General features: G+C 38.0%; 2 protein-coding genes across 5 annotated transcripts in view; both read left to right on the top strand.

Annotated features, from left to right (window-relative positions):
* The window catches only part of bicd1a (bicaudal D homolog 1a), a 44,103-nt gene extending 18,492 nt beyond the window's left edge, over window positions 1-25,611 (top strand). The window contains exons 2-9 of one of the 4 annotated variants that reach the window (XM_082182066.1): window positions 2,109-2,321; window positions 8,674-8,826; window positions 9,812-10,288; window positions 13,838-14,947; window positions 15,045-15,196; window positions 15,964-16,174; window positions 19,953-20,038; window positions 23,153-25,611. In XM_082182066.1, the coding sequence (XP_082038192.1) occupies window positions 2,109-2,321; window positions 8,674-8,826; window positions 9,812-10,288; window positions 13,838-14,947; window positions 15,045-15,196; window positions 15,964-16,174; window positions 19,953-20,038; window positions 23,153-23,264 (2,514 nt within the window). In that variant the 3' untranslated portion in view covers window positions 23,265-25,611. Of the gene's footprint in view, window positions 1-2,108; window positions 2,322-8,673; window positions 8,827-9,811; window positions 10,289-13,837; window positions 14,948-15,044; window positions 15,197-15,963; window positions 19,409-19,952; window positions 20,039-23,152 lie in introns of those variants that run through there. The other 3 variants (XM_082182067.1, XM_082182068.1, XM_082182065.1) reach the window with 3 other exon arrangements.
* A 169-nt stretch (window positions 25,612-25,780) lies between these two features.
* The window catches only part of fgd4a (FYVE, RhoGEF and PH domain containing 4a), a 54,848-nt gene continuing 52,712 nt past the window's right edge, over window positions 25,781-27,916 (top strand). Inside the window, exon 1 of the mRNA XM_082182070.1 lies at window positions 25,781-26,028. Coding sequence (XP_082038196.1) covers window positions 25,917-26,028 — 112 coding nt within the window. The 5' untranslated portion in view covers window positions 25,781-25,916. The remainder of the gene's footprint in view (window positions 26,029-27,916) is intronic.

The raw sequence follows: 27,916 nt of genomic DNA on the forward strand, positions 1-27,916 counted from the left end.
CGTAGATTCGTGCAGGAAGTAACAAATATGCAATGGTCTTCATTTTCTGCCCGCGAACAACATCTACTTTGACCGGCCCTAAAAAACTGTTTGAGAAGAACAGTTGTTTTCTGCACTGCGAAAGCAAGGATCAGGACTCAGGCTCAAATTGGTACAGTGAAACCAAAGGCATTGTTACTGTTCATATCGTTGTGTATACAATTGCTAAGGAAGCCTCCAGAGCTAAAAATTCAAATATAGTGATGGCCATTTCGTTTCCAAAACAGGGCAACAGATCTGACCAATCAGAACAGAGTTTTTTCCAAGGCCACTTTTTTTGGCCTTGAATGCATGTAAACCTATTGTTGTAAATTAGTAATGACTGGAATTGATTCAGTGCTTTAATTCTTAGACAATTTCTAAATCCATGTCAGCAACTTTTTAACTACCTCCACTCTTCAGTCAGATTTGTTGCAAGGTACCATCTACTAGGACTCCAATTGATTTTTAGTGCATCTTCAATTGATTTTCTCTTTTGAAGGTCTCTGCTGGTCTCATCCCAGTCATGCTTTGCTCATAAAATGGTCCTGGTATATTGGGAACATCACAGAGTTTATTACCTGCACCAGCAGATTATGATATGTGATGTGCTTTACAGATGTATTGCTTAAATATGCTAATGTACATGTAATGAAATCATAAAATTAGGATTTAATTATTTAATAACCCTTATTATTTTTAATAACCCTCATATACTGATTGAGGTGTGAGAGCCTTGTGATAACTCTTCAAAACAGACTTTTATACCTGGCTCATTCCTCCTTCCTGTTTATCGTCTACTGTCATCTTCCAAACAAGACAGGATGCTTAAGTCATGAAACGCTGGATCTGCATGGGGTGAAAACCTGTGTCAGGGGAATCGGAACACTGTTTCTATTGATCAGAGCGAGCAGCTGAAATATTATCTCAGTTACCTTGAAGTGCAGCACTTTGCCTGGGCAGGTGATGTGAGCGAAGAGGTGACGTTGAAATGTGGGCTGTCTTCACCAAAAGCCAATTTTTTATTTAATTGGCATTAAACTTACATTAACAAACACATCACATATTGTACTATCTAACCGTAACGGTGAGACATACCTTGCTGTTGTTGTTGTTGTTGTTGTTGTTGTTTTTTGAGTGCTGACATCTCAAATCTGAGCAAGATCAAGTCTGGCATTTTGTAATGACACATTATTGTGTTTTTTTGGTTCATTTACTGTCATTAGGCATATTCGTCTATTCAAGAGAGTCACTTAATTGTTCTTGACACTTGCTAATGCCACATATACATCAATGTTATAACTGATTGCTCATTTGTCATAAATCGGTATGTTCTTATGCAAAGACTCAATATGCCTAAACTTCTTCTTGAGTTCCCAAGTATGTTTTTCTGAAACAAGATTCAGAATGGTATAATAGTATAAAGCTAACTGCATACTGTGTACTATTTTAAAAATATGTGCAGTGCAGCATACAGAAATATGTTTTAAAAAATAATTTGCTTCAATGTTTACACAAATTCATTATGTGAGTCTATAAATGAATCGGAATAATTTAATGATACTTTTTCTGGGTCTTTTGCAATAATGATATTGAATAGTTAAGTTGAGGGTTGAGTTGAGAACATTGCATGTGGCTCTGATTGTATTTTACACTTTCTGGCAAATATAGTAGACTTTTTTTGTATTGTGAAATATTATTAGGATTTAAAATAACTTTTATATTTTAAAATGTAATTTATTTCTGATGGTAAAGCTGAATAATTATCATCATTACTCTAGTCTTCAGTGTCACATGATCCTTCAGAAATCATTTTAACATCATTTATCAATGTTGAAAACAGTTGCTGCCTGATATTTTTGTGGATATGCTTTTTCAGGATTCTTTAATGAATAGAAAGTTCAAAATCTTTTGTAGCATTGATTTTAAATGTCTTTACTGTTACTTTAGATCAATTTAATGCATCCTTTCCTGGTAGTATGCTGTTGTGAACATACCCATAATTTCTCTAGAAATGTCTTTAAATTGAACACTGATGTGCCATTTTTTTCCTCCCTATTCCTCAGTCTCTCTCGTTGATTTTCCTCTAGGCGTTCGGTCAGGCATACACCACCCAGCGTAAAGTAGCAGAGGATGGTGAGACAAACGAAGAGACGTTGCTGCAGGAGTCTGCCTCTAAAGAGGCCTATTACATGGGACGTCTGGTGGACCTTCAAACCCAGCTCAAACTGAGCAGCTCCGTGGCCTCCAACGCCCAAGCGGAGACCGAACGTCTCAACGCTCTGGTGCAAGAACTCAGAGAGGTGAGTTGGGTATTTTCTTGTACTGGTGGAACTGCCGTCAGCACACATTACACAGTACATAAGTACTGTAGTTTATTGTAGTTTACTGAAGTTTATCTTGGACCAAAGGGTTATTTTGAGGGCAGTGAGTCTGTGTTCGTGTAGTGTGTCAGCAGTCATTGGTGTCAGGGTCAGAGACTGTCGCCATAGTGCATTGTAGGGGGCAAATCCATGGCTAAGCTGGGGCATAAGAGAAATACCCTGAGGTCGGCACAAAGACACACTGTACACACAGTGTGTATTGCGGTCCTATGAGACAGGGAAGTTTTTCACCCTGTGGTCACATACCTTAAATTTAGAATAGCTTAATTATCACAGTACAAACAGATACTCTGACAGCCTAGATTACATCAAAATTAGCATTTTTATTTATTTATAGCTCAAATAATCAATGGAACGACATCTCTTCTCTGAATGATGACATGTTCTCTGGTGCGAGGGCGGGACAACCTGTCACTCACATGACATCACAGCATTAGTAAACCACAACCATCCAATCAATTCCCAATGGACAAAATCAAGTCCCTCCCTACACTTTTTCTTGTTCGAGAAGCCATTTCACTTTGTATATGCACGTCATAATTGGGCAGAACAGATTATCGGAACTTCCATTTCATGCAGACTTTACATTTTAAATCATTAAATAGACATTACAAAATTGGCTTTAGAAATCAATTTATTGTTTGTTTATTCCTGCTCTTGGTAAGTGTAGTTTAGCAAAGCAGTTGAACATAAACTAGACATATTTCATCTGTAGAAAAAAAATACATTACCTTTAAAAGTTTTCCTGCATTGTTTTCTGTCAAGACAAATCTTTTGTTTTTTCTCAATTGATATCAATTTATGTCGGTGTAATGTTAATAGAGATATGGTGTGTGCCATACATTTTAGATCAGCACAATGTGTTCATAACTGCTATTTCACAAGTTTGAGAGTTGCTCATCATTCCTTGAAGGATTCTAACATTTTTTCAATGTTAAAATACTTTTTCATATTCTAGTTTACTGTACAGGAACAATATAAGAAAGCAATAGACTGACTTCCCAAAAATCTGCGCAGGTTTGGGACAGGACTTCCTATTTGTTGACCAATTGAAGAGAGGGTAGGGCGGAAGGGATTTTCGGAAGTCATTCTCTTTGCAATACCATTTGATGCCACCAAGTTAATTTTAGCCTTTGTGTACTTCATACTGTGTGTGGAGTATTTCAGCCTTAAAACCAGCATTACTGTAGCAGTTTCTGGCACGGCACATACTAGGTTTGCTGTTTAAGTACTGCACTGCTCCTGACCCCTGAGTGTGTGAAGCCCATGATTACCACTGCTACAATAGAGCTGTAGTGGGGGATAATTGGTCAGTAATCCCCTGGAGTTCATGCCCAGCTCATTTGAACTGGCCTGGCATTGCTTAAAATATGCAATGAGACATCACATCCTCTGGGTGAGCTGTGATATTGTGTGCAGTAATCAATATACCAGCTCATGGGAAGGTCATCTTCCAGGGTGTGCAAAATATCTTATACTATAACAGTGTTTGATCTTTTTATTCCAGTAATGAGTGGCAAATTTAATGGAGACAGCTTCAGGTAAATTTGGATAGAATTTGTTGCAGCTTCAGTGAATGTCTTCACACATTTTTTTCCATAGACACTACAGAATAGGATATATATATATATTATATATATATATATATATATACACACACACAAATACACTATCATTAAAAAGGTAAGATTTTGTAATCTTGAAAGAAGTCACCATGGCTTAAGTTCACCAAGGCTACATTTATTGGAACACAGATACTACGAAAACAATAATATTGTGAAATTATTACAATTTAAAATGCTATTTTATTTGAATATGTTTTCAATTTTGATATATTGTAAAATGTAATTTATACCTGTGATGACAAAGCTGAATATTCAGCATCATTACTCCAGTCTTTAGTTTCACATGATCTTTCAGAAATCATTCTGTTGATATGATGCTCAAGAAAAATTTTTTATTATCAATTTTGAAAACAATTATGCTGTTTTTTTTTATTCTTTGAAAAATATACAATATAAATGTCTTCACTGTTACTTTTGGCCAATTTAATGCATCCTTGCTGAATAAAAGTAAAAAAAAATTTGTTAATCTCAGAAAAAAGTCTTATTGTCCTCAGACTTTTGAATGGTAGCATAAAGATTATTCAGATTATAAAATTGTTAAGATTATTAAAATATGCATGCAATGCACCTCACGCCTGTCCTACTGCCCAATCAGAATCTAGGTTTCTCCCAAGGCTGGCTCTGTTCCCATGTCTGTTCCACACCTTTAACTCTTCATCAGCAGTTTTGCCCAGTTTGTGCAACGGTGGGGGGTGGGGGGTTCTCTCTAAGCAATTGTGATTTTCCAGCAATCTGCTCTTGAAGAATGTTGAAAGTATTTCAAAGATTACTATACTGTGAATGCTGGCGCAAACAAAAGGCCTGGTACCTTGGTAGAAAGCTATAAAGAGGTTCCTTTTTGCCACTCATTGTGGCTCACTTTTATATAGATTAATGCTACATTCTCAGACATATTGAGATGTATACAATGTTTTGTCTTCTTGCTTGTCACATTCTGTTTCTGATGTTAAAGAAGCCTTTGTTTCAGCTTTCCCATATAGATTGAACTTTGAGGAAGAAAGTGCTGACTTGAGGGTTTCCTCTGACGGAAAGCAATTTGTTACCCAGCATTCTTGTCTGCACAAGTATGGACATGATCATTATCATCATAGACTCTGACTCACAGACACAATGCTATTATATGTAAGCCTAAAGGATCTTTATATATTGCTTAGAAAGATTCATCATGGCATACTACCACATACCACCACTATAATAAAAAATAAGGAGACTCTAAATGGATATTTACATTTTACATTTACATTTTTTACATTTACATTTAGTCATTTAGCAGACGCTTTTATCCAAAGCGACTTACAGATTAGGACCAAATTAAGCGAGTCATCATGAAGAGGCAAAAACAACGCAAGTAGTGCTCAAAAAACAAAGTTCAGGCATTATTCAGAGTAGCATAAACCCGACAAGTGAGGTTTTAAAGGGAAGGGGAAGGAATTTTATTTTTATTTATTTTTTATTTTTTTTTAATAAGGTTAAGTGCTCACGGAAGAGATGGGTTTTCAGCTGTCTTTTGAATGTTGTCAGGGATTCTGCATTCCGGATGAGGGTGGGGAGAGCGTTCCACCAGCATGGAACTGTGAATGAGAATGTTCTGGAAAGTGATTTTGTGGCTTTCTGTGATGGAACCACGAGACGTCGCTCTTTGACCGATCGTAGGCTTCTGGTAGGGATGTAGACCCGTAGGATTGAGTGAAAGTAGGAAGGAGCTGAGCCTGTGATAGATCTGTACGCAAGCGTCAATGCCTTGAACTTGATGCGAGCAGCGAGAGGTAGCCAGTGCAGAGAGATGAACAGAGGAGTGACTTGGGCCCTCTTGGGCTCGTTGAAGATAAGACGAGCTGCAGCATTCTGAATCATTTGTAGAGGTTTGGTTGCACATGATGGAAGTCCGGCCAGAAGAGCATTGCAGTAGTCAAGCCTAGAAATGACCAGGGCCTGGACGAGAAGTTGTGTTGCATGCTCAGTTAGGAAAGGCCTGATCTTCCTGATGTTGTGCAGTGCAAACCTGCATGATCGAGCTGTCTTTGAAATGTGATCTGTGAAGGTCAGCTGGTCATCAAACGTTACTCCAAGATTTCTGACCGACCTTGATGGGGTGATTGATGATGATTCTAGCTGGATAGTGAAGTCGTGCTGTAGAGACGGATTGGCAGGGAGGACGAGAAGCTCAGTCTTTGCCAGGTTGAGCTGCAGGTGATGTTCCTTCATCCATGTCGAGATGTCCGCCAGACAGCTTGAGATCCGTGCAGCTACTGTGGGATCATCTGGTTGAAATGAGAGGAAGAGCTGTGTGTCATCAGCATAGCAGTGGTATGAGAAACCATGTGCCTGTATGATGTGTCCCAGTGATGTGGTGTAGATGGAGAAGAGGAGGGGACCAAGAACTGAACCCTGGGGAACCCCTGTGGTCATTTGATGTGCTTTGGATACCTCGCCTCTCCATGCGACGCTGAAGGACCTACCTGTGAGATAGCCCTCGAACCAGCGGAGGGAAGTTCCTGTGATGCCCAGTGATGAGAGGCTGGACATAAGGATCTGATTATTCACAGTGTCGAAGGCAGCAGACAGATCCAGGAGAATGAGGACTGAAGATTTGGAAGCAGCTTTTGCGATCCGTAGGGCTTCAGTGACCGACAGTAATGCAGTCTCAGTTGAATGGCCTTTCTTGAAGCCAGATTGGTTGACATCCAGCTGGTTGTTTTGAGACAAGAAGGATGTTACTTGGTTGAAAACAGCTCTTTCAAGTGTTTTCGCAATGAATGGTAGGAGAGAGATAGGTCTGTAATTCTCTACAGATGATGTGTTTAGTGTTGGTTTTTTAAGCAGTGGAGTAACCCGAGCCTGTTTGAATGCTGTAGGGAAAGTGGCAGTATGTAGAGATGAGTTGATGATGTGTGTGAGTGCTGGTAGAAGTGTGGGAGAGATGGCTTGTAGAAGGTGTGAGGGGATGGGGTCTAGAGGGCAGGTGGTAGGATGACTGGAGAGGAGAAGTGTAGATACTTCTTCCTCGGATAGGGACATTGGCTGTGGAAGTGGTCAGTCTGGGTTCCTGTGTGTGTGGAGCTGAGAACTGACTGCTGATAGTTGTTGTTTTGTTGGTGAAGAAGTTTGCAAAATCGTCAGCAGTTAAGGAGGAGGTGGGTGGTGGTGGAGGTGGACAGAGGAGAGAGTTGAATGTCTTGAAGAGTGATCGTATGTTGGAGGAGCTGTTGATCTTGTTGTGGAAGTATGAAGATTTTGCAGCATGAATATCAACAGAAAAGGAAGAGAGGAGAGATTTATACATACTCAGGTCAGATGTGTCTTTTGATTTGCGCCATTTCCTCTCCGCTGCCCTGAGTTCAGTCCGGTGTTGACGAAGAACCTCAGATAACCAGGGGTTGGAGGGAGTAGCGTGTGCTGGCCTGGAGGAGAGAGGGCAGATATTGTCTAGAGAAGAAGTTAAGATGGAGCATAAGGTATCCGTTGCGGTATTTGCATCCAGAGATGAGAATTGTGAGGGTGGGGGAAGAGAAGATGACACGGCAGAGGAAAGATGGGAGGGAGAAAGTGAGCGCAGGTTTCGCCTGAAAGTGACTGGTGGTGGGGTTGGTGGTGCGGGGGTAGAGAGTTATAGACTGAAAGTAATGAGGAAATGATCTGAAACATGGAGAGGTGCCACCAAAATGTTGTCTGTGATGCAGTTGCGTTTGTAAACCAGGTCCAGTTGGTTGCCTGATTTGTGAGTACCTGTGGTGATGAGTCGTTTGAGATCGAAAGAGGCTAGGAGAGAGATGAAGTCTGTTGCATGCGGCTTTTCGAGATGCCGCGGGATATGTAGGGATATGTAGAATTTCGGGATATGTAGAATTTATTGCTGCTAATTATTTATTTTATTTTATTAATAGCCACCCTCTTTTCAGAGATTTAGTCATAAAATCCTCGGTAAACATTACAAGTGTCACAAATACAGTGGACAGATTGCATAGGTGGATTGGACTTTCTGGCACTGCATTGAACTGGTTTACATCTTAACATTAAGAACGTTCCCCATGTGTCTACCTGGGTACTAATAGATCTCAGACTGTGCCATTACAACTAGGTATCCCTCTGGGGTCAGTGTTAGGTCCTATTCTGTATAGTATTTATATGCTCCCTCTTGGGCAGATTATCCAGAAGTATGGCCTGGGCTGTCATTGCTATGCTCTCGAACCCCAGATTTATATTTGCACTCAGCCTTATTTCATTTCTGCCTCTTCAACTCTCTCTGCTTATAAATAAAGGCATGGATGAAACATAACTTTCTTAAATTAAATTATTCTAAAACTGAAATTCCGTTAATCGACACTCCAACCTGATGCAAAAAGGCTTTATTAGATCCAGGCTTGATTACTGTAATGCACTTTTTTTAGGTCTCCCGGCAAATTCCATTAAGAGGTTGCAATTTATACAAAATTCAGCTGCTCGTATCTTGACATGTCTACATCTTTACACCAACTTATCCTTTACACAAATTATCCTTGTGCTTCTTCAACTGCACTGGCTCCCAGTTCAGTCAAGCATTGGCAAGCTTATTTTGAAAGTCATCTTTTCTTCTGAAATGGGGTCATGCTTAAAAAGCCAAATTATTCACTTTTGTCTGTGTTGTCCTTCCCATTTCTCTCTTTCAGAATAACGATATTTTAGAGCTACAGAGGAGCAGGATGAGAGAGGAAATAAGAGAGTATAAGTTCAGAGAGACCAGACTGCTGCAGGACTACACTGAACTGGAGGAGGAGAACATCACTCTACAGAAACTAGTGTCAACACTAAAGCAGAATCAGGTATACTTTACTTACACACACTAATTGTGAAACACAATGTCATTCTATGTGAGCAAAAGCCACTATAGAGTATACTTACATGTAGTCACTTAAATTAATTGGCTCTATGCTACTTACAGAGGACATAGCTTTTGTAAATATTTGTAAATAGTTTTTCTTCACACTAGCTTGTCAGGTTTCTTGCTCCAAAAATGTTCAGAATTTAGTTTTAGCCCCCTATTTTTCCCCCCTTAAAATTAAGCAGGCTGTTTTTCCTACTGTACCTTCAAGCGTAACATGATTTGTCCAAGTAGGTCATGTTTCTGGATCACCATCCTTGTTGATCCTGAAACAACATTCCTATTAACCAATCAAATTTGAGGGCTAGGTTCAGGGGTTACAACAACATTTTCATAATGATTTCCTCTGATTTTAGGAGGATAAGAGTTAGGACTATGATTTTATAGGAGGATTTGATGGGAAAGCATGTTCACCTATAAACATGTTCTACTTTGGGGAAATCACATTGTGTGTACTGCCAAATTACCTCAGATGTTATTGGATAACATATTTTTAAGTAAAAGGAATATGAAAACACTCACCAATTTGCAGAAAATAGTAATAATAGTAATAAATAAATAAAAATAAAAAATTATTAAAAAAATAAAAATAAATAAAAAATGAGAGTACAAAAAATATAAAACATATACTTAGTCACATTTCAGCTAAATGTTTTCCATAATTATATTTACTTAACAGATTTTATGTATAAGTATATATTATTATGTAATAATATACAATATATTATACATTCTAATATTTGAATCTGTTTTAACTATACATATAGATTTAAATGCTAAAAAGCATTTATGTCTTATTTTATTCTATTCTCATTTATTTAATTATGTGCTATATTACGTACTGAGGTCAGTGATTTAGTAAATTAAAAATAAAACAAAATTAAATATATAATAATAATAATTGTCAACCCTTTTCAAATTTACAGGTGGAATACGAAGGTCTAAAGCATGAAATCAAAGTACTTGAGGAAGAGACGGTGCTCCTCAACAGCCAGCTGGAAGATGCTTTGCGCCTGAAAGATATTTCTGAAGGCCAGTTGGAGGAGGCATTGGATGCTCTGAAGAGTGAGAGAGAGCAAAAGAACAATCTCAGAAAGGAGCTGGCCCATCAGCTCAGCCTGACAGAGAGCGTGTATGGAGCCAGCACCCACCTGGCCATCTCAGCCGTGGAGGGATTGAAGTTCGCAGAGGAGGCGGCGACCAACGGCACGTCTGCATCCGGGTCTAGCCCCAACAATGAGGACAGTAACCGGTGTAATGACTGCAATGGGCATGGACCAAAGGTGAATGGAGAATATCACCGACCGGGAGGCAGGAAGGGAGAGGTGTTGCACCCCGTCTCTGATCTCTTCAGCGAACTCAACCTGTCTGAGATACAGAAACTCAAGCAACAGCTCCTACAGGTTAGTCACATGACACTTAAGGCATAAAATATGTAGGGATTGCGACAAAACCAGATTATGAAATTAAGCTGGAGAGCAACATTTGTTTAATTTGATTTATTTTAATGAAACACTTAATCTTAAACATAGTTCATGCAGGAAAATCTGTAAAAAAAAAGCCAAAAGTTCCCAAAAAATGTTTTGTTGAAAATAGCTTATTACACTGCTTTACATTTTGAAACTAGATCTTATTTAAATAGCATGTTGATATGCCCTCTAACATTTTTCTTAATTGTTTATTCCATTCTTTTTTTTTTTATCTGTCAGAATGACTATTTAGTTGTTCATTAATTTAATCAAATAAATCAAAACATTTAGTCTGTTTTTGCTCAGATATTCATAGTCAGATAAATCAATGAGGGGTGCTTTGTGGGAAAACAGCTGTTATCCAGTGCATTAATGGGCAACTATTGACTTGTTGTGTGATAAGCTTTTCATTACATTTTGGTGGCATCTAATGCTACTTTATAAACTAACACAGGTACCTTAAAACTTAGACATAAAACATTGTGCATCCAGTCAGTTTCAATGGACATCTAAGTGATGTCAATCCTTCCTTATTGGCAAAAATACCATACCTGGTATTAAAGAGTTTAAGTGTAAATTTGAGTGAAGGAAAGTTGAATGCAGTAAATGCAGTGGTTTATTTTGTGCTTTGGGATGCTACTGTCAGGTTGATTACAATTATGAGCGAGTGCTTTGTGACTGTCCATGTAAAAGCAGGACACATGCATTTGTATGTGTGTGTGTGTGTGTGTGTGTGTGCCACAGGCATATTCAGCAAGAAAGACAGCATGGGACAAGAATAGAAAATCTGCCAGTGCGGACACAGAAACATAGAGAGCATCAGCTGCTTAAAGGAGTAAATGTAATGGTACATGTAAAAAAAAAAAAATTTTAATATAATAAAAACATTATATAATTTATTAAAATGTATCATTTGAATTTTAAGATAAAATTAATTACATCTACCTGTATCTGTAATGATCGATTGAAAACACTATGGCCATTATGTCATGTATGATGAAATAAAAAAACAATGTTACCACACATAAATTCATCCACATAGTCTAAACAGATCAATTTCATGATAAGTATTATATAACATGTTAGCATTTAATGGTCTCCTCTGGGCAATGTGGCTGCAGCCTTGTTTTCTCTGGCTATGTGGGATTGCCATCAAATACATAGCCAGAAGCCTGTTATTGCAGCCTCCTATTGCATAAATTAGCTGCTACAATATTAGTTCCTATTTAGATGAGCATTTTACACATTTATATCACTGCTTGGCTATAATGAATTGTTTTCTCACCCCTCAAGCAACTGTAATTGCCTGGCATTTATCCAAACAAAAAGTGTTTCCTCATCCTCCCCTATATTGTTCTTCTTGGATCCTCTCCAGTAAGGAATCGATTGTGTTTCGCTATCTCAGCCTCAAGCATTAGATGGCTGACGCTTCTGATACAATGAGTGATCAAAAAGCAATTAAGCAGCACTTGAGCTCAATGACAGGAATCACATGTCTGCATTTATGCTAAATTTGTGACAAGCAAGCTTACACACCTAACTATCACACCTGTCTGTTGAGTGGAATTTCAGATGAAGTGAAATATTAAAAAAAATTTACTAGCAAGAATATTGTAGATAAGGTCTTTACTAGAGAAAGTGAATTAAATAAAATTAGGCTCCTATGAAAAGCTCTTTTTAAAGGTATCATGTAATTCAATGACGGTTGCCATTTTGTTGCCATTTCTGTGATTAGTGGGACTAACCATTCTTGAGAAAATATTGTTCATTGCTGACTTTCCAAAAGCAGCCTACACTTCTTTGAAATCCAACCCTGTTATTTATTTTCCAAGGAGGCCAGGTCTGGCTGTTAAGTATTACTTACTCACCTGCCAGTAGATGTTGTACATTATCTGGACCAAAAAATCACCTTTGTCCATTGGCAGCAATTGAAAAGTAGCTGTGTTCAGATGGAATAAGATAGGAAGCAGCATAAATAAGAATGTTTCTTTATATCATATTATTATAGCGAGCCGAGCTGCTTTTTTTGCATTAACTTGTGTACTACTTTAGTTTATACTTGAAACTTGGCATTGTGTACTGCAAATATTCTTGACATATTATAAATTGCTTGTGATGTTTGTCATTTGTAAGTTACTTTGGATAAATATGACTGCATACGTTTGGGGTCAGTAAGTTTTTTTGTTATGTTTTTGAAAAAATCTCTTACACTCACCTAGGCTGCATTTATGTGATCGAAAACAGTATATTATTAAATATTTTTATCATTTAAAATAACTATTTTCTGTTTTAATATATTTAAAAATGTAATTTATTCCTGTGATGAGAAAGCTACATTTTCAGCATCATTACTCCAGTCTTCAGTGTCACATGATCCTTCAGAAGTCATTCTAATATGCTGATTTGATACTCAAGACATATTTCTTATTATTATCAATGTTGAAATCAGTTTTGCTGCTTAAAATTTGTGTAAACTATGATCATTTTATATTCTTTGAGTAGAATGTTCAAAGGAACAGCATTTTTTTTTATCTTTTGTAACAGTATAAATGACTTTCAATTACTGTCACTTTTGACCGATTTACTTCTGTAATGGTGGGTGAACTCAAAAAACAAAAGAAGAGCTGGATCCAAACACAGTTTTATAGTTTAATAACAAAATAAACATAACAAAACCACAGCGACCAGGGAACAGATAATAGAATGAGCATCACCAAACGTACATCCAACAAAGGACAACACCAGACAAAGAACATGAGAAACATTAGGGAATAAATACAATCAAGGGGAGATTGGCAAACAAGACACACCTGGGAACAATCAGGAACTAATTAACAAGAAAAACTACAAAGGACTACAAAACATGGCACAGAACAGGAAATAACATAAAAGTCCACACAAGGGGAACACAAGACAGGAATCATGACAGATGTGATGGAATGATGATCAGTGCTGTATCATCCGCAGCTGACTCAGGCACAGGGTCCATCTTGTTCGAGGACTCTGGAAGGGCGGGTACAGTGTGACTGTCGTGTTTCAAATGCAGTTTTATAGTTTAATAACAAAATAAACACCAGGGAACCACCAGGGAACCGAATGAGCATCACCAAACGTACAGTACATCCAACAAAGGACAACACCAGACAAAGAACATGAGAAACATTAGGGTATAAATACACTCAAGGGGAGATTGGCAAACAAGACATACCTGGGAACAAGCAGGAACTAATCAACAAGAAAAACTTCAAAGGACTACAAAACATAGCACAGAACAGGAAATAACATAAAAAGTCCACACAAGGGGAACACAAGACAGGAATCATGACAACTGCCTCCTTGCTGAATAAAAGTATTTAATTAATTTTAAAAATACTCTCACTGATCCCAAAATTTTAATGGTAGTGTAAATAAATGGTTATGCTAACGATAGTATTTTAGACCTTCTTGGTATTTGCTAACTAGCTGTGTCTTCTTGTCTACTAGATTGAGCGAGAGAAGACGGTTCTGCTTGCCAACCTCCAGGAATCTCAAACTCAACTACAACACACTCAGGGCGCCTTAACTGAGCAACACAGTCGCGTTCACCGTCTTACTGAGTGTGTCAATGCTATGAAGCGCCTCCACAGCGACAAGGAGTTTGACACTGAGGAGTCTGAGAAGGCCGACGGGCCCATAAACGGTTGCTGCGAGTATGAGACGGACATCAATGGAATAGAGCTTCTGGAGTGCAAATACAGAGTTGCCGTGACTGAGGTCATTGACTTGAAGGCGGAGCTTAAGGCTTTGAAGGAAAAATATAACCAGTCTGTGGAGAGCCAATCAGAAGAAAGCAACCACAGCGAAGGGAAGGTCAAGGCTCTCGAAGAGCAGGTGAAATGTTTGGAGAAAGCCTGCCGTGAGGGCCGCGAGCGTGTTAGCAGTCTGGAAACAGAGCTCCGGTGCGCTTCAGGTATGGCTAGCGAAAGTAACGGTATGCTGAACGCAGCTCAGGACGAGCTGGTTACATTTAGTGAGGAACTTGCTCAGCTCTACCACCATGTTTGCTTGTGCAACAACGAGACGCCGAATCGCGTCATGCTGGACTACTACCGCCAGAGCCGGGTCACGCGTAGCGGCAGTCTCAAAGGCCCAGAGGACCCAAGAGCCCTGCTTTCTCCACGTTTAGCTCGCCGTCTCGCGGCTGCTAACTCCTCAGACATGTCCAAGAGTCCTCAAGACTCCCCATCAAAGGAACCCCTTGGAGAAGGAACTAAAGGGGAAGCAGGAAGTCCCAACAGAACCCCCTTTGGTTCGCCAATCAATGGTTCATCTCATTCTCCCTCCCCAATACCAGAGACAGGTGATCTCCGCAGGGAGCCAATGAACATCTATAACCTCAACGCCATCATCCGTGACCAGATCAGGCACCTGCAGAAAGCTGTGGACCGCTCGCTCCAGTTGTCTAGGCAGAGGGCTGCTGCACGAGAGTTGGCGCCCATCCTCGATAAGGACAAGGAGATTTGCATGGAGGAGATCCTGAAACTCAAATCCCTCTTGAGCACCAAAAGAGAGCAGATCGCCACCTTGCGTCTTGTCCTGAAAGCCAACAAACAGGTACTGTAGAAGGTCAAGTTTATGTTTTTGCTACACACCCCAATATCTCCTGTTGTGTTTGGTCTCAAATAAAAGCATATACACAACTTCTTTTTAGACTGCCGAGGTAGCCCTGGCGAACCTGAAGAGCAAATATGAAAATGAAAAGTCCATGGTGACGGAGACGATGATGAAGCTTAGAAATGAACTGAAGGCCCTCAAAGAAGACGCAGCCACCTTTTCCTCACTGAGGGCAATGTTTGCCACAAGGTAAATTTTCGGCCATTATATGGTCTTACTATAATTGAGGACATCCAAATTGTAAATATTTTCTTTATACATACACATTCCTGACCCTATCATTCCATGATTCTTCAAAAAAAGTTTATCTTTGCAATCTTTCTTTAAAATGTACTTGCTCTAACTCTGAAACTACTTTTCTGTTCGTCTGAAATCACCTAGGTAGGAAATGGAAATGTTAGCCAATGGCTAAATAGCCATTTATTTATTGTCATACTGTCGGTAAGAATGGGAGTTGATTTAGGCTCCGATTCCTCTTAACGATTCTATAAAGAGTTTTTTATTACTTTTACTGCATGTATTTACCTTATACATTTATACACTTTCACAACAATATCCAAATTCCCCATGATTTTTCCAATTGTTTGTGATTTACTGGATAAGAATTAAGGAGTTCACAATTTCTACTCAACATATTTTAGAGCTTGTAATGTATATTCACTATAAAAATTTCCTTGTTTTCTTTCTTTTTTATTAACATGACTTTTCCAGGTGTAAAAATCACTTATATAAAATATTCTGGTTTTCCAAGACCATTTGAATCTTGTACTTCATAAAAAAAAAAGGTTTTGATTGGGTGAATTAAAATAATAAATATCTAAAAGCTTGTTTGGTCTTCTATCATTAAATCATTTCTAAGGCCCCCAGATTGAGAACCACTGTTGTACAGGATGTTCTGATGTTTTATGTTTAATCACTCCGAGTCATTTTGAGGTTCTCTCTCCCTCTTTCTCTAGATGTGACGAGTATGTAACTCAACTGGATGAGATGCAGAGGCAGCTGGCTGCCGCTGAAGATGAAAAGAAGACCCTGAACTCCCTCCTGCGAATGGCCATTCAGCAGAAACTGGCCCTCACACAACGCCTGGAGGACCTGGAGTTTGACCACGAGCAGTCGTACTGTGGCCATGGAGGGAAAGTGGCAAGAATTAAGAGCAGCCCTCAAAAAGTAAGTCATCGAACTGCACTCACTGCTCCCCCTAGTCCCATTGCATCGGTTTCAAAACCTCCTTCCTGTCTATTCCAAAACAATACGGTTGCATCAGCCTGTAGCTCTCCTTCACTGGATGTTCCTACTCCATCCTCCTCCTGGACCTCCTCAGCCCAGCCGTTTTTCCTCGGCCAGTCGCAGTGGAACCTGGGCACTCAGACTTTGGTCTTAGACCCACAGACGTTGAGTATAGAGTTTTGTCATATTGTTCATAGTGGAGACTCTGGCCAATCTGATGCTCACGTTCCCAGATCTGCTCCGACTTCCCCTTACCGTTCTCCTGTCCTTGGGGCTCGCCAACCGTCGCCACGTACTTTGAGATCTCGCATGCGCTCCAATGTGACTCAGTTCACGCCTTCGGCCGCTTCAAGAAACTCTCTAGTCCAGCCTGGGATTCCCAGAATCCCTAGTACTGACCCTCCAGTAGGTGACACAGTTTAAGGACAGACTGGTTTCCATCTTAAATGAATGTTTGATTCAACTCAGGGATATAATTGATACTACTTGAAATTTCAACAATTATGTTTTGCTAACTCTAGATACATTTGGGCCACATCAAGGCTTTGTGAGATGTTACTTATTAATATAATGATGTATAAAAATAAGATTAAATCAAAGAAATTGCACTACCTGTGTTTGATGTATTATTATTTTTTGCGGACTGGGTAAGAAAACAGTTTTTTCATGCATAATTGCTGGAATCTGCATCAGTAATGTATTTGGATCATATTGGAAGAATTATTCCTTAAAGCGAAACAGGTATTGATTGGTGCATGTATCTGTTGGAATATCATCCCTGCATGTGTGCTTCCATTTCATGGCTTGATGAAATGGGTGCTACATACTGCATGCCAAGCAGTTAGTTTGTGTGATGGAGTTTTCAGTTGGTTTTTTTGCATTAGCAAACAGCACATCTGACATAACTATAGCTCCATCCACTGGTGACAATGTGCATTTAAGGATAGAACAGTTACCTTATATCTATGTAGCATCAGTCTTGAAGCTTTGTGAGTGTTTCAAAGTGATTTATACTGGAATCATGAGCAGTAGCCTATCTATAATCATATTAAACCTGTTCTAAAGATACATTCAAACTGCTTTGCCAGCTAACAGAAAATACTCAGATCCCAAGGCACCCTGTATGATAAAATGTGCCAGAGAGAGCTGTTCTATTCATGGACGCGGCATATGGCAATGCGGGATCTGCCATATGCAACTGCAGGGATGAGTTCTTGCATATGCTGCCTGCTGCCCAGCTACTGCATTTCACTGAGCTGTAGAGTACAGAGCCACATCAAATTTGTCATTCATTCATGAGTCATTCTATGAACCTGGTGCCTTTTCAATAGTGATAAGGATTTTTTCAAGTAAATTTCTTAATGATTTTAAACATTCTCTCATGTTCGTGTGTTTACGATTTAAACAAATGTATTGCGCAATCTCAAGCTAAATGTATGAATTTGAATGTATTTTAACAAGGTTAAAGGGTTAGTTCACCCAAAAATGTAAATTATGTCATTAATTACTCACCCTCATGTCGTTCCAAACACATAAGACTTTCGTTCATCTTCGGAACACAATTGAAGATGTTTTTGATGAAATCTGAGAGCTTTCTGTCCTTCCAATGACAAGCTACGCAACTACCACTTTGACGCTTCATGATAATCATAAAGAGATCGTAAAAATATGAATTGGGCAGTTTAGTCCAAATTTAATGGAGAGACACAATCGCTTTATATAATGAACATATAAACATTCATCAACTCACACATCAGATATGGTAAACGGAGGCTCAAGCTTGTACGCTTGATGTGCGAGAACCAATGAGGTTCATTCTCGTGTTACGCACCACGTTTGAGCTTCTGCGAGAAACAATGAGGTTTGTTCTCACGCATCAAGCAGGTTCGGTTGAGCTTCTGTTTATGTTCGCTGATCAATGTTTATATTTATATTACTGTATATTTTTTATTTAAATCAATGAATATTAAATAAATGTAATCCCATTAATCCTCCATCCTTTCAGGAAAGTAACACTTCTTGTCCACTCACTCATTTATTAACTAAAATCTAAAAATATTTTGAGAAATGCTACCTTTCATTTACATATTTCTTCATCAAAATGTGAATATTTGCTAATGTAGCAAAGAGAATGACAGAAAAGCATTCTTGTGACAAAAGAAAAAAAATCAAGTTTCAAAATTCGTAACAAATAATGGATGACAACTTTTACTGTCATATATAATACAAAAATGGCACTCGCTTTTTAGAATGACCTTTGTTTAAGGAGCTGTGGGCCAAAAAGCATTTGACAAGTCGAAGGTTCAGAACATCAGAACATCTGTGTTAGTATTGCTCAATCAAGACTGACCGAGATTGGTATCATGCTATCATGCAGTTCTGATGGTAGACAGCGGTTAAATTTACATGTAAAGACAAGCCTTTGGAAAAGAGAGGTGTTTTTCCTAGGAGTGTTCAGAGATTTCAGGTCTAGTTTCGTTTTCTAATGTAGCTTATTCCTGTGCCTTGCTTAAAGATATGTGATGTGTATTGTGTATAATGTGACTCAGTGGATAGTGTTTGCAAATCACAGAGTTCTATTGTAGTGTAATGGAAACCAGTCTGATCCGCTTCACCTGTGTCACCTTGACATAATATGTCACAATGTACAGTATGTCAAAGAAATCAATTACATTCATGCTCTAGAGGCGTAACACTTTTATAAATAGATTACAACAGTGGCGATACCCCGTAACATAAAAACACTTTTTATTATTCCTGGTAATGATGCCCCGTAAAGAGCAGTGGACGTTTCCAATCTCTGCCTGCAGGTGTCAGTGTTTCTAAATTTCACAACCTTTGCCCATTACTGAACGTGTCAAATGCTGTTTTGCCCATGTTAATCAAACCACAAACCTCTCTCACAGTTTTTTTTTTTTTATAATTTTTTTTTTTATATATAGGGGCTGTAGATAGAATTGTTTGCAGTATGGAGATGGTTATGTCATTAATGCATTTATACAAACAACAACCCATTCCAACCTAACAAGTGCATAGCAACATTTAAAAAAATGTATATAATGCCTTAGCAGTTGCATAGCAATGCCCTGACAACCACTCATAAAACCCTAGCATCATGATGACGAGTTTTGCTCAAGAACTACTCACTTTGAAATGGGAAAATTAAATTAATGAATTGAATGTGTGCTTTAGATGTGTATATGTGCTCTTAGCTAGACAGCATCACCTATAATGTTTTAAACCTTACTTTTTGTCTTGTTAAATGTGTAAACGTGTGTATATGCACTCTCTCATTAACAAAGCTGCAACACTGTAGCATATCATTTGTGCCTGACACATGCCGTTTAAAAGTTTGAAGTCTGTAAGATTAAAAAAAAAAATTTTTTGAACCATGGTATTTCTCTGTTTAACAGAAGGTGATACCTCCTTGCTTTCCTTTTATCTTTGTACCTGGCATTCCTTATGAATGTACGCTAATATTATATAGATGTTAGTTATTATGACAGCTCATAATATCGTGTTACTTTCTCTCATTTTACATGCTCTGCGTGTGATTCTGCATGAGATTAACACATAGAACCACACCCATGCTTGTTAGGCCATAGCAACTATTTTCAGCGTATTCACTTTGTCTCTGTGCCCATTTACGTACAGTATGTCTGTGTTTGTGTCACTAACCCTGACTGTCACACCTCTGTATATTTGTCTAATTTATCAGTCTCTCTTAGATTGTCAGCAGCCTTCTGCCTCAGTACCGCCAACCTCCCCACAACTGAGGCGAGGGAGGGCATCTACGGGCCACAGGTAACCCGTCCTTTGGAGGAACTCGCTCTATACTGCGTCCTCTCTCACACTATTTCTCACAGAGAAAAATGTCACACCTACTGTAGGGTCATACATTCACAAGTATTGTCAACAGCACCACCCACTTGGTCACACTTTTACAATGCAATTGAAAAACACTACTGATTAAAAGTTTGGAATAATAAAAAAAAAATTATGATGCTGATTTGGTGCTTAAGAAACAAATTTTATCATTATCAATGTTGAAAAAAATTGAAACTACCATTTAAAAGTTTTACGGTTTAAAGAAAATAATGATTTTATTAAGCAAGGAGGCATGAAATTGTTTAAAAGTGACAGTAAACACATTTATAAAGTTACAAAAGATTTCTACTTTAACACTGATAATAAGAACCATTATTATCAACTGAGCACCAACAATAAATGCAACAAATAAGTATATTAGAATGATTTCTGAATGATCATGTGACACTGACGTCTGGAGTAATGGCTGCTGGATATTCAGCTTTAACATTACAGGAATAAATTACATTTGAATATATATTTAAATACAGAACAGCACATAAATGCTGCCTTGGTGAGTCGTCGCTATTTTAAGAAGTCACTTTAAATGTTCAAGTTCAAGTTCACTTTATTTATATAGCACATTTACAACCAAAGTGCTTTACAGAACAACCAGATAAATGATAAGAAGCAACTAAGAGCAACCTTAAAACCGGAGTAGCAAAAGTATTAGACTCAATAAAATAGTAAAACAGAAGTGGCAAAGCAGGATCAGACTCAAATATAGAATGGAAAGACAGGAGTGGCAAAACAGTATCAGACTCAAATATAAAATAGTCAAACAAAAGTGGCAAAACAGCATCAGACTCAAATATAAAATAGTAAAACCAACCTAAGAATAGAGATCAATATGCTAAAGAAAACAGGTAGGTTTTTAACAGAGACTTGAAGAGAGACAGGGTAAGGGCCATTCTAATCTCTAGAGGCAGGGTGTTCCAGAGTCGTGGCCCTGCCACAGCAAATGCACGCTCCCCTCTACGCTTGAGTCTAACGCAAGGGACTACCAGCAGAGCCTGGTCGTAGGATCGTAGGCTTCTGGACGGAGTGAACAAGTTCAGAGAGATAGGCATGTGGGGTGACCAGATGAGATTGGCTGAAATTCGGGACGGTGTTCGGATGACGGCGGCGGGGGGGGTCGTCTTACTATGATATTAGACTACATAGCCTATAATAAAAGATAATGAATTTCAAACCTGAACCAAACATATTTTTATTCAAAGATCAACAGTCACAAAAAAACAACAACAACATTAAAATCATGAACTCAAATGTCATTGTGAAAAAACAAAAACAATTACTGTTGTAACAGTGCGTAAATCAGACCTTTCAGGCTATAGCCTAATGCTAATAAGCCTTATGCCAATATTATTATTACAACTAAATTGTCGGTCATTAAATAAGAAAACTAAATAATTGTGTAGATGATTTGCTTTGTGTAACCCAACATCAGACATTAGGCCACACAGTGCCGCGACCACTCAATCACTCCTTTACGACTGACTTTTTAGCGGCGTGTTGGGGTTCCGGTACACCAGCCATGTCAACGAAACGAATGAATGAAAATTAGCTTATCAATGCATATCTAAAAAAATTAACAAAAAAAGATGCTGCAACCAATGAGCAGCCGGCGGGGGCTGGACGACTCGACCTCCACGGACAGTTTTTAATGTTTTATCAGACAATAACTACTCAAGATTTTGCTTTAGTATAATTTTCGGGACAATTAGGGCCGGATTCGGGACAACAGCTTAGATTTCGGGACTGTCCCGAATTTTTCGGTACATCTGGTCACCCTGTAGGCAGGAGCTAAGTTATGTAGAGATTTAAAAACAAAAAGTAGAATTTTAAAATCTATTCTCTGTCGAACTGGCTGCCAATGTAGAGATTTGAGAATCGGAGAGATGTGTTCATATTTGCGACACTTATGAATAAGTCTGGCCGCAGCATTTTGGACTAACTGAAGACGAGCAATTTGAGAACTTGATATACCGCAACATAAGAAATTTCAGTAATCTAGTTATAAATGCATATTACCCATTTCCAGAGTTTTCGGAGTGAGAAAGCCTTTGATTTTAGAAAGTAGACGAAGTTGGTTGAAACTGGAACTGATTACAGATTTGTCAAATTTTAAAGGCTGGTCAACAGGAACACCTAAGTTCCACACCCCTGGGGATTTAAAAGCCGATAAACTCTAAATCAGGGCTTATACACAGAGAATTTTCATTTCGGCTGAAAACAATGACCTCAGTCTTGTCTTCATTTAGAAAGAGGAAATTTTGGGCTAGCCATGCTTTAACCTCCTCTAAGCATAGCAGAAGAGAATGCATCACTACAGGATTGTTTCTCTTGATTGGAATATAAATTTGGGTGTTGTCTGCGTAAAAATTAAAAAAATTGTTTCCTTAGAATAGCGCCCAGAGGCATGTTGAGAGAAAAAAGAGAAGGAGTCAAAATAGAGCCCTGTGAAAGACCACAGGTGGAGCTGGAGAAATTACCCATCTTTACTAAAAACTTTCTGTCAGACAGTTATGACTGAAACCATGTCAGAACAAAAGCTGTTAGACCCACCCAAGACTCTAGTCTAGTTAAAAGAGTAGGGTGGTCAAAGGTATCAAAAGCTGCCGAAAGATCTTAGTGAACAAGAACCACAGTATCTCCGGAGTCAGTGGAGAGATAAATATAATTTAACATATATTTTAACATATGTGACTTCTTTAACATTTAAACATTTTAATTATAAAAAAAATTTGACCGGTAGTGTATGCAAATAAAAAATGAAGATGCCCTCTCATCCCTATGCTGACAACATTCCTTTATTCCCAAACACTTTGCCTGCTTAAAAGCTACTAGCTTTTGCATGTGCCCCTGTGTGTCTGTCAAAAGTGAGTTAATGCTTATGTCAGAGCTACTGAATTATTTACATGATTCTTTTTCTATAGCAATTCCTCCAGTTTAACAGGGAACAGGATACGGCGATTTCATTTTACACCAACTTATGGTCTCTGTTTCTCTTTTTTCTCTCTTCTGGCTGTGCCGTGTGTCTCTTGGTAGTCTTAATGTGTTCTTAGCTCTTCAAGAGGACCAGATACCTGCGGCCAACTCCAGCCTTCCATGTGACCCTTTCAACTGTCTGGCCCATCATTCTCATCTTTATGGCCCTTAGCCTCCTGTCAATCAACTGTCAGTGGCCTATCCTTACAGAGGATGAAGGGGGCGGAGCACATCAGTCAATCATGACCTCCAGCCAATCAGATGCCCCTCTCCATGTGTGATTGATCCCAGAGGAGCCCAACCTAATTTCTCTCCCAATCACTGAGATTGGATGATTATTCAATGGTGCTTATTGTGAAAGTACTAATTATCATGTGGAGAGAGTTGAGAGCAAACGGAAATAGATTGATGCACTTATTTATCTATTTATTATTTTATTTATTTATTTGCGTTTTTGTTTGTTTATTTTAAAATATTAAATTATTTGTGGTATGTCTGATTATTTGGATATGAATATGGTTTTGGATACGGATACATCTTTGCTTGAAAATACACTTTTTTAAACCAATAGTGTTAATTACATCAACCCAGGAGTACATTACAGTTTGCCATTATCAGTCTAAGCTAAAATTAGTCTTTCAAAACGCACAAAAAAAGTGTGACATAATAGAAAGAGATGTTTGAATGGTTGAATATAGGTTATACTGGTTAAATGGACTATTGAGACGTAACTTTCAACAATGTTCAATGTGATATTTGAGTGACTTTTATTTCGACCTTCAAGCTCCTGAGGTGATGTTTGCGTTTCAGTGATAATACAATTGAGTTTTGCTCTCAGCTTCTTTAACGTAATTGCACATGGAATTTGTTTCTTTGTCCTTTTTTAACCGTTTATTGCTCTGCATATGCATAAAGATTATATTTTATACCTTAATTGTTTTTTTCTATCACTGAAGTGATGTCAGATAAGTCTTTGAGGTTTGAGTGGACATGTAGGCCTAGTTTAGTACCTGATGGGCAAAAATCATGTTTGAGGAAGTGGCGTTATAGCTTGAATGGGGCTTGATCCCAGTGCGCTGCTAAATTTGAACATGAAGTGGGTTTATTACTCTCAGATCTGCTCCATAAACAGCATACATATTAGTATCCCATATTCACTAGAATCTCTCTTTACATACTGTATCTCCTCCTCTCTTGGTTTTATTTTCTCTTTAAGTTATATCTAATCTTGACCTTATATGAAGCACAAACATATTTATCTATGCATTTTGAAACAGGCACAGGATCATTTTAAATAATTTGGTCATCTCTCCTCCAATCACACCGTGATTTGTACCAGCAGGATTAAATATCAGATGTCATTGTTTTTATACAGCAGTAAACCACAAAAACACATTTTCAGTCTCATTGAATGACTGAAAGGTTATTAATGTGTCTAAATGAAGAATACAATCAGCAGCTTCTCAAAGCATAACTATCTCCATTGTGGAACTAGAACAAAGCTCAGTCTATGTAATGACATACAAAGAACGATTTAAGATAAATGGTCTCATTCACAATCTCTTTTAGCTCCCAGTTCTCAGTTTCTGGTCAGTCTAACCCATTCATTTGGTGTTTTAGACTACCGGTATATTCATTTCTTTTCGAGCATTTCCGATAAGACAAGAGGAGTTTCAGTTTTATTAACTACAGATTGTGGTAGATTTTCTGCCTCTGAAGTGAAATATCGTGAATAACACCCACAATGTCACACGTTGTGGACTGCTGAAAGCATGATCTTGCCGCTGGATATTTTTGTGTATATGGTCATAAGCCACATAAGTTTTTCGTGAAATAAAATTTAAAAATAACACTGATTCCTGTCCTGATTATATGAGACAAGATGTGTGTGAAAGTTTTTTTTGTGCATAGCCTAAATAGTATACCACAGCACACATTTGTGTTTGCACCAAGGTCTAGTCTAGAGGACTGAGCAAAATAAACTCCTAATTTTTACAACTCATATTGTTAAAATAATTTTTTATTGCTTTAGAATTATTGATTATTAATTATTGATTTGATAAAACTGTTGCCACAAAAATAAAAAGTAAAAGCACTTTTATTTTATTGCAATTACGTTTTCTTTACAATTTCTGTATATTTTATCATTCTTTCTTTTTTTTATAACCCCAATCAACTATAGTGTACAACAGTCTCTAGATCCTCTAATTTGATTGGCTAAGCCGTGTTAAGGTGAACAGGATCAAAAAGATTCGACTCACTGAGACGAATCAAAATCCCAAACATAGCTTTTTTTCTTTCATCATTTTTAACTATTTATTTATTTAATTTCATTTCATTACCCTTTATAGTCTATAGTCTTTGTTTTTTAGTCAAGTTATTCTTCAAAGCAGAGAATCCCCCTGGCATGGATTACAAATTCGGCACAACAACCTGTCCTCTAATTTCATTGGAAGCGGTATGTATTCAAAAGATTCGACTCATTGATTTATCAAATTTCCATAAACTAATGTTTGAGGTCGGTAAGTCAAAATAAACAGTAGGGGGTCAGATGAGCACAGAGGAAATGACTGGACCAATCGTGTTATCAAAGCGGTTAGAGGGCGGTGATATGGGCTGATACAGCGGTAATGATTGACTCCGTGCGGTGTGCACTACTTGTGGCAGTCAAAGAATCTGAGAAAACACTAAAACCAAGCGTCTCGCTTTACTTTTACGTAACACTAGAGACCGTTTACTTCGGACTTCGTTGAAATGCTGTGTGGTCGTACAACGACCGTTTTTTTATGTACAAAGGATTCAATTTGTAAAACAAGTCTTTTAAATGTTGGAACGAACTAAAGAAAACATGAGTGAATTGAGGAGAAACGCTATCAGGAGGAAGTCTAAGCCGAAGAAGACAGGAGGGTCGGCGAAGGAATGCCCGGAATCCTCAGGTGAGTGCAGCGGTGACCGGATAGTCCGCTTATGGGCTTATCCTTATCATGTCAAACGTCCAATACACCGGATACATGTGTCAGCCTTAAGGAAAAACTGCTATCTTGTCAGGCTTGTGGAAATAGTTTCTTCGGTCAGCTTGGAAATATGATTAGAAATGACAGCATGTGATAACGACACACTTCTGATGGGCCCGAGCTATAGCTACAACTTTTTTTTAATGATTTTTTAGGTGTGCGATATATGACCAAAATGTCATATCAGGAGTAATTTTATTACTGTAACGTTACTTCTCCTGCCCACTATAAGCTGCGATGATATATTTACATACGTAATAAATGATAGGCCTATACAATTTATATAGATACATTTAACATTATATCGTTGCCACGATAGGATATCGTCTTAATTATCAGCCCTTGACATGTTTTTACTTGCAAAATATTTGTGTATTTGAACCCACGGAATGTTTATTATTAATATGAATTAATTATTAATAAAATAATTTTAATTATTTTTGATATTCAGATAAATGTTTTACATGTAAGCATGTAGTAGCCTATGTAAAACATTTTTCTGAATATATATAAATATAAAAAATTTAAATAAAAACCGGCAACATATCTACTTTTTGAGGTGTCTTTTTAGTTCTTAGTTAGTTTTAATATAAAACCAGTTCATTCAAAAATGTTGTGCTCAAATTCATGATCGTAGTTTGCCTTAATCTTTGACAGCACACAAGAGATTTGGGAAAGTGCATTGCAATAAATGCCAGACTCCATTTTCTTCTTTGGAAGAAAACCCTGTTTGTACTGTAAGCTCAGGATATGAGAGTGAACAAGTCCCAACGGGTTGCGTTATAGTGTTTGCATTGCAGTAGTGACATGTCTCATCTATGACTTTATGAACCACTCTGACTTTATGAACCAGCATGCATAATTCTGTAGCTTAAGGTCAGGGAATGTGCAAGAACTGGATTGAGTCAGTCTGTGTTTATAGGGATAACAGCCTACTGTCAAGAATACTCTGCTTGGCACAGTACAAACACTGATGTATAGAAGTCAATTGGTGCCATAGAGTCCAGTGTGACTGTGACTGGATGAATGCCAATGCATCATTTGCCTTTCAACAAAAGCAAAACATTGTTATCCTTTGGCTATTGTTGCATATTAATTCAATTTTAAGGTTCTATTTTAATTTATTTAGGTCAGGCAAAAAGTGATTTGATTATCTCTATAATACAGTGTTTATTCTTAAGGCCGGCTATTCACTATTGTCAGTTCAGAGAACTCTTGGTACTGTATCTTATTGAAGAGGCTGCAGTTGGTGACCCGTTCTCATTTATTTATCTGGTGAAGATCCACTTTCTGTGCTTGTTATCTTTACTCTCCAGTGAATCGGAATGAGCATGAGGAGCTCACAGTGGAGTTACACTGTTGTTGATGTCTTTGAGAGTTGAATAGCCTAGTTAGAAGTTAGATCTTTGCTGATTCACATAGCTCTTAGGAGGAATTTGTTTAGCTTCCAACATGTGAAACTATGCAAAAATACAAATTGCAATACCTCCAACATTACCAAACAATATAGTAGAATTTATAATATATTAGAGATGATCAGGATGAGTATTTATGTTTATCTAGCCACTAAAAGTTATCCTAAATAGCTGTAAAAGTTCTTAGACATTTACATTTTTACATTTAAGCATTTAGCAGACGCTTTCATCCAAAGCGACTTACAAATGCGGAGGGCAATAGAAGCAATCAAACCAAACAATAGGGCAACAAGCAAGTGCTGTGACTAGTCCCACTTCTGTCATGACAACTCTATGGAGATTGGTAATCGAGATTGGCATGGTAATAGATATGGCAATGTTAATGTTGGCCTTGG

This window comes from Leuciscus leuciscus (assembly GCF_965113295.1).
Source record: "Leuciscus leuciscus genome assembly, chromosome: 10".
NCBI lineage: Eukaryota > Metazoa > Chordata > Actinopteri > Cypriniformes > Leuciscidae > Leuciscus > Leuciscus leuciscus.